Raw genomic sequence first — 7,924 nt, forward strand, 5'->3', positions numbered from 1 at the left:
TTTCCCTACTCACCAGATGTGGACAGGAGAGGAGAGGGGCAGAAAGTTGTCACTTGACTAGCACTGTTCTAAGCTGGCTTCCTCTGCTCTGGGTCTGGCTGATGGTTGCTATTAACTCTTTGCTGCCGGACCCCTCTAAATATAACTCACGTGTCCGGGACAGGGGCCTCTCCTTTGGCTGACTGCACCTTGCTTCGTCACCCTGATCTCTTACCCTACACATTATAACTACCCCTCCATCTTTTTCTACTGAGGGAACCAGGCCTGGAAGGCTGTCTTTGGGCAGGATTCCCTTTAAAAAAGACCCTGTGGCATAGTGGTTAATGCCAATGCAGGGGACACGGGTTCGAGGCCTGGTCTGGGAAGATCCTACATGCTGCGGAGCAGCTAAGCCCATGTGCCACAACTACTGAGCCTGCTCTCTAGAGCCCGTGAGCCGCAACTACTGAGCCCGCGTGCCACAACTACTGAAGCCCGCGCACCTGGAGCCTGTGCTCTGCAACAAGAGAAGCTGCCGCAATGAGAAGCCCGCACACCTCAGTGAAGAGTATTCCCCACTCGCCGCAACTAGAGGAAGCCCGCACGCAGCAACAAAGACCCAACCCAGCCAAAAATAAATAGATAGATAGATAGACAGACAGGCAGGCAGACCGACCCTAAAGTAGGGAGCTCTCTGGTGGTCCAGTGGTTAGGACTCTGCACTTTCACTGCCAAGGGCCCGGGTTCAATCCCTGGTTGGAGAACTAAGATCCTGCAAGCCGCATGGCCAAAAAAAACCCCCCAAAAACAAAAAAGTGCCTAAAGCAGTATTTCTACAACGGGTTTTGCATCTGGTGTCCCTTTTTTTACCCGCTGTCAAGAGGGTGTGGTGATACTCCCAGACCATATGGTCCCCACTCTGCTGCTGTCAGCTGCTTTTGCTCCCATGGGAACCAGTCCTCTGTGCAGCTTTGCAGGGGACACATACATATGGAGCTCTGAGTGGGCCCAGTGAGGAGCCCTCACAGGCTCTGGGTTGGGAGGAAGTGGTGGCCCCTCCCTCCAGGCCCATCCCTTGGGCAGGGCGACTGGGGTGACCCCGGGGGCATGGAAAGCTGAACCTTCTCTTTTTGCTACTTTATTAATATTAAATTTGGAAACTTTGGGCTCTAACATTGTCTCAAGGGGACTGTAGAAGGTGCAGACATGTGTGGCCTCCTTTCATGTGCACTTATCCTGGGTGGATGTTGAGTTGCTTGAGTCGCCATGGGCCCACACCCTTCTGGGGACAGCTCCTTCCCAACACCTGTAATGAGAGAGGGTACACCTCCCAGCGCAGGCTCTGCTCTCTCACCCCTTTTAACCCTTGATCTGGGTGGGAGGCCCCTGGGCTGGGCGCCCACAGCTTGTGTAACCAGCTATCTGAGACCGCCGTAGAAACATGCGTCTGTACAGGTCCCTCTCTCACCGCTTGTCTTGGTATCCAGATCATATCTTGGCCCCTCAGTCAAAACTCCTAAATTATCCTCCCGTGTCGTGTCTTTTCTTTGCTGATAATTTGAAAATCCTTCTTGGGCCGTTGTCCAGGAGCCCCCAATAGATTTCATGTCCCAAGGGGACTGGGTTGACACCTGTGGGTCTCCTCATCACCTTGTCCTGAACTCTGCACCACTGCACCCGTGTAGATACCTGAGGGACCATAGGAAACCCCTAAGAGAGCCAGATTTAAGGCGAGCAACATTTCCAGGATCTCTCCATTCATTTGCTCCCTCACCCCCATGGCATCTTCACTTGGTTTTCTCCACAGAAGCCAGTCTTTGGTACAGCTGATGTACACCCACAACGTGCACGCTGCCCCGGGATGGTCGCTTGACTCTTGGAAATAGTTGTGGGGATCTCTCTCTCTTTGTTGGCTGCTTGCTGTGACTGGATGGTTTCCCTATGAATACAGTAGTAAATAAAATGGAGCACCCAGTTTTCTATTACTGCCCTGGGCCTAATATGGAAAGAAAGTTAAATGGAAAGAAGTCACATTATGGCTTTGGAAATTCTTGCATCAGCTGCTCTTAATCAGGCAGCTTTTTCTTCAGTTGTGCTTCTCCTGGATCCATTACTTAGATCAGGGATGTCATGGTGTGTAGCTCCAAATTTGAAGACAGAAGACCTGGGCTTTAGCTTGAACGAATTCCCTAGCTTCTCTGAGCCTCGGTTTCCCCATATGTAAAATGGGAACAGCAGTACATCATACCTCTTCTGCCCGTCCTTATGGAGTTGTGAGAGTCAGATGGACAGTGCTACATGGAGCTGCTTTGTAAGCCATTGAGTGCCAATCGAAAGTCACATGTTGTGGCCAGAAGCCTCCAAGATGGCCCCCAGTGATCCTCACCTCCTGGTATTCACAGCCTTGTTTGTATTCCCTTCCCATTGAACACTGCCCCGACTTAGTGACTTGCTTCTAATGAATAGATTAGGACAGAGTGGTGGTGTGTGACCTGGAGGCTAGGTCAGAAAAGGCAGTGTGGCTTTCCTCTTGTTTTCTCTTGGATTACACACTCTGGGGGAAGCCATATTTTAAGCAGCCTTATGGAGGATCCCACGTGGTGAGAAAACAAAGGCTGTTCCCAACCCCCATGTGAGCTTGGAAGTGAATCCTCCAGCCCCAGTCTAGCCTTCAGATGACTGCAGCCCCAGCCAACACCTTGGCTGCAGTCTAATGAAAGACCCTGGGCCAGATCTACCCGGCCCAGCTGTTACATAACCAGCCCTACATTCCAATCATTAGAAACTGTGTGAGGTCATAACTGTTGTGTTAAACTGCTAACGTTTGGGGTAATTTATTAATTTTTTTTCCTAGCATGCAATAAGTTACTTTTTTTTTTTATTGGTGTATAGTTTATTTACAATGTTGTGTTAGTTCCAGCTGTACAGCAAAGTGAATCAGTTATACATATATCCACTCTTTCTTTAGATTCTTTTCCCATATAGGCCATTACAGAGTACTGAGTAGAGTTCCCTGTGCTGTACAGTAGGTCCTTATTAGTTATCTGTTTTATATATAGTAGTGTGTATATGTCAATCCCAATCTCCCAATTTATGCCTCTCCCCCTTACCCCCTGGTAACCATAAGGTTGTTTTCTACATCTGTGACTCTACTGTTTTGGTTCATTTGTACCCTTATTTTAGACTCCGCATATAAGCAATATCATATGATATTTGTCTTTCTCTGTCTGACTTAACTTCACTCAGTGTGACAATCTCTACGTCCATCCATGTTCCTGCAAATGGCATTGTTCTTTTTTATGGCTGAGTAATATTCCATTGTATATATGCCCCAAATCTTCTTTATCCATTCCTCTGTTGATGGACATTTAGGTTACTTCCATGTCCTGGCTATTGTAAATAATTCTGCAGTGAACGCTGGGGTGCATGTATCTTTTCGAATTATGGTTTTCTCTGGGTATATGCCCTGGAGTGGGATTGCTGGGTCATACGGTAGTTCTATTTCTAGTTTTTTAAGGAACCTCCTTACTGTTCTCTATAGTGGCTGTACCAATGTCCTACCAACAGTGCAGAAGGGTTCCCTTTTCTCCACACCCTCTCCAGCATTTATTGTTTGTAGACTTCTTGATGATGGCCGTTCTGACCGGTGTGAGGTGATACCTCTTTGTAGTTTTGATTTGCATTTCTCTAATAATTAGTGATGTTGAGTATCTTTTCATGTGTTTGTTGGCCATCTGTATGTCTTCTTTGGAGAAATGTCTATTTGGATCTTCTGCCCATTTCTTGATTGGGTTGTTTGTTTTTTTGATATTGAGCTGCATGAGCTGTTCGTATATTTTGGAGATTAATCCCTTGTTGGTCGCTTCATTTGCAAATATTTTCTCCCATTCTGAGGGTTGTCTTTTTGTTTTGTTTATGGTTTCCTTTGCTGTGCAAAAGCTTCTAAGTTTAGTTAGACCCCGTTTGTTTATTTTTGTTTTTATTTTCACTACTCGAGGATATGGGTCAAAAAAGATCTTGTTGCGATTTATGTCAAAGAGTGTTCTGCCTATGTTTTCCTCTAAGAGTTTTATTGTGTCTGACCTTACATTTAAGTCTTTAATACGTTTTGAGTTTATTTTTGTGGGTGGTGTTAGGGAGTGTTCTCATTTCATTCTTTTACATGTAGCTGTCCAGTTTTTCCAGCACCACTTATTGAAGAGACTGTCGTTGCTCCATTTTATATTCTTGCCTCCTTTGTCATAGATTAGGTGACCATAGGTGTGTGAGTTTATCTCTGGACTTTCTGTCGTGTTCCATTGGTCTGTATATTTCTGTTTTTTGTGCCAGTACCATTACTGTTTTGATTACTGTAGCTTTGTAGTATAGTCTCAAGTCAGGGAGCCTGATTCCTCCAGCTCCACTTTTCTTTGGGGTAATTTATTATATAGCAGTAAATAACTAATACGGATGTCATTGCTAAGTCCCTACCTTTAGAAAGAGTGATGTTTACTGTGGTTCCATGTAAAGAAGATCTCCAAGTTTAGCATTAAGCAGACTAATCCTCCAATTGTGAAACAGTTGTACTAAGGACAGTTGTTCAGGCAGGGTCAATAAGCCATTGCAATTTGGTTTAGTGCTATTTTCTACCGCTGCATAACTTTCTAAGTTTATTTTCTTGCTTTTTTAAGAATTAACTTTTAGAGATTATGTTAGTCAGGATCCAGGCAGGAAAACTGAAATCACCCCAGTTATTTTTACAGAGAGAATTTAGTTGAAAGAACTGTTTCCTGGGACTGAGTTATCAGAAAGCAGCCTACATCCCTAGGGCCTGAGGGAGCCAAGGGGAGGTTGGGATTCAAACCTTTCAGTGGGGGGTGCCACTGGGCTGGAGCACGTAACTCTGAGGGGGCACGATGAGGCCGGTTCTGGAAGTATGGGGGGACAAAAAAGCTGGTAATGAGCCAAGCGCTGCTACTGGAACTAACTGAGGGTCCAAAGTGACGCTTGCTAACTCACCTCTCCATCCTGTGGCTTGTGCGCAGGCATGCTCTCTTCCCCCGCCCCCTCCCAACCCACCAGGGAGCAGCAGGCAAGGCAGAAATGTGGTTTGCACAGTCCCAGACCCAGCGTAGCAGAGCTGAGAGATAACAGCTTAATAAACAGCACAGTGTCACGTCTTTCCTGAGTTAATGAATTATGGGTTAGTTAGAAGGCACATTCCCTGCCAAGGCCTCTCTCTCTGTTGTTCACTGTAGTAGGAGCCTGTAAGGGCTGTGGTGTCACTGAAAGTTCCCTTCCTGGGGCTCTGAGATTTCCTGACACTGCAGCAAGTGCTACAAGCCTCCATCTTGCCCAGCCCTGCAGCCAACTGAACACTTCCCCACCAGGCTTTCAGCTCGGGAGACCAAAGCCATCATTTTTGCCCTGCTGATTTCTTGCACTCACTGATACAACCTAATGTATATTTAACTTTAAATTAGGAAGAATGAAATAAAATTTAAAAAATTTTTTTAATTTAAATTCATTTCTTCAGTGTCACCAGCCACATTTCAAGAGCCCAACAGTCCTGCGTGGCTAGTGGCTACCATACTGAACTGCCCGGAATAGAACATTTCCATTTTTGCAGAACATCCTTTTGGTCAGAGCTGTCCTAGAGCCTTTAAAATGCTCATAGGAAAGAAGCTGGTAAGACATTGGATGTTCAAGAGGAGGAGGATGTAGTAGGTAGCATCTCCAAGCTTATTTTAACCAATGAGCCCTTTATTTTCATTGATCAAGACTCAGGAAACCTACTTTGGTTTTGTGATCTTGAGGCAGAGACTGGAATTTCTCTGTGCATCAGCGTTCTCTATTCACACCATGGCCAATATCATTTCTGAGTTCGCTGTTTATCATAAACCTCTTTGCCAGCACGTAGCATCTGCTGCTGTTGCTTCCACATTCGCCTTGCCTCTTGCCTCTTGCCTCAGGATTAGCTTCAAGGAAAACCGAAGATTTTACTCTTAGCGCCCTTGATTGACCTCCCTGCCCCATCTCTCCGACAACCCCTTCCCCTCCCTGATCACCACCTTCCCTGTGGCAGCCCCTGGTGGCTCGTGCTCCACAGGAGAAAGTCCAAAGCCAGAGCCTTCAGACCACACAGCGCTCCTGGGTCCACTCTGTACTTCACACCCACGGGCTTTGGCTCGAGCTCTTCACCTTGCCCAAAAGTTCTCCTGTTCCTTTGTCCACCTCTTCGAGCCTCATGGCAGGAGTCTAGTTCACTGGCAGCCCAGCCACCACCCGTTTGGATTGGCCGCCATGTTCATGGCAAGGTCATGCTTTGCCCTGCCTGCTCCTGGCCAGTGACCGAGCATGGTGAGGGTACCAGAACCAGTGTGGCGCTCTTCCAGTGGGCAGCTCTGGGACAGGGCCTCCCCGGCGGCCTGGCCAAAGCTGTCTCAGAGGTGCTCTGCCATCGAGACGCTTCCTTCCCGCTCCTTTCGCAGGGGTCAGACCTGCACTGCAGTCTGACAGCTCCCCCTGCCCAGCCTGCTCCCTCCCCCTTTATCCGTCATACCCCTCCTCCCAGTACATCTCTTGTATGTCTAATTCGGACTTGGTATTATTTCTCAGAGACCCAAATTGGCACAGCTAGAGCTTCCCCTGACTCAAACCAGGCAGAATCGAGCAGTTTTCCATCCATGTTCTCAGCGCCTTCTGTGTATACCTGTTAGAGCACTTACTACATTCACCATCACCACTGCCACCCTCCTCGTCGCCACCCTCCTCGTCGCCACGTCTCCTCCACTGGGTAGCGTCTAAAGGTCAAGCACCACATTTCTTACATTCTGGTCCCCCTGTATCTGCCATGTACTAATACATGTAGATTGAATTAGACTGGGCCCATTTATCCTTCGAGGGGCTGAGTGATCCTCTGTAAACGTTGACTAGTGTTAAAGGCACGTTGCATGTGTCTGGTCAAAGAAGAGATGCAGTGACATCATTTACGCATGAGACCAGCCCCCGTGTGTCATTAATACGAGAGTTAAAGTTCACACGCTCGTTTACTAATGGCCCACTTAGTGTTTAAACATTATGGTACCCACCATCTTTGTTGTATTTTTTTCCCAGTAGGCACTCTGCAGTACATGGCGCCCGAGATTATTGATCGAGGACCTCGTGGGTACGGTGCCCCGGCTGATATCTGGGCCCTGGGCTGCACCATCATTGAGATGGCCACCAGCAGGCCTCCGTTCCATGAGCTCGGTGAACCGCAGGCAGCAATGTTCAAAGTAAGACATGTTGGATGACTTAGGTTGCTGGTGTTGGAGAGAGATAATTCAAATGAAAAATCTCCCAATCCAGAAACCTCTCCACAAAGGTGGAAGAGAAAGCATACAGGTTGTTTTGTTTTGTTTTATTTTTGAATAAGCATAAAATCAGAATGTGATGTGCGTCACATCTGATTTTGCTTCGTTTGCAAATATTTGGAGCGCTAAGAGACTGGAAAGCGGAACTCAGCCTTGCCTCTAGCCAAGCAGATGCAACCCTTTATATCCACGTTCTGAAGAGAAATGCTAACTGGTCCTCAGGTGCAAGGACTAGACAGCACCACTGGTCACAGGAGTTCACCCGAGGTTCCCCTGACAACTAGAGTGACCGCTTGTGTTAGCTAATTGGCTTTACCCAAAGGAAAGATCAACTTCTCAAACCTTTAGGACGGGACGTAGCTCTGGAGCAAAAGGCTCCACTGAAGTTAGGCTCCTGCTTTCCCACAGAAACCCGGAAATCGGAGCGCTACCTTCCTCAGTGGTGGCATTTCAAAGAGATGGCTCCCAGGTCCTTGAGAAAGGATATTTCCGGCAAGAGGCTTATTTGGCTTTTAAAAAGGTTTACATATATCTCGAAGAGAGACACAGAACTTAGAATGACAGGTTTTCTAAAGTGAATGCTCTAAGAGAGGTGGGGGGGGGGGGGGGGG

The 7,924-nt window shown here is 47.3% G+C and overlaps 1 protein-coding gene across 1 annotated transcript in view; it reads left to right on the forward strand.

The window, feature by feature from the left end:
* MAP3K15 (mitogen-activated protein kinase kinase kinase 15) overlaps positions 1 to 7,924 on the forward strand; it is a 156,330-nt gene that overhangs the window by 135,816 nt on the left and 12,590 nt on the right. The window contains exon 19 of the mRNA XM_007469314.1: positions 7,078 to 7,235. Coding sequence (XP_007469376.1) covers positions 7,078 to 7,235 — 158 coding nt within the window. The remainder of the gene's footprint in view (positions 1 to 7,077; positions 7,236 to 7,924) is intronic.

The sequence above is a fragment of the Lipotes vexillifer genome, unplaced genomic scaffold (assembly GCF_000442215.2).
Source record: "Lipotes vexillifer unplaced genomic scaffold, Lipotes_vexillifer_v1.1 scaffold1442, whole genome shotgun sequence".
In the NCBI taxonomy this organism is placed as follows: Eukaryota; Metazoa; Chordata; class Mammalia; order Artiodactyla; family Lipotidae; genus Lipotes; species Lipotes vexillifer.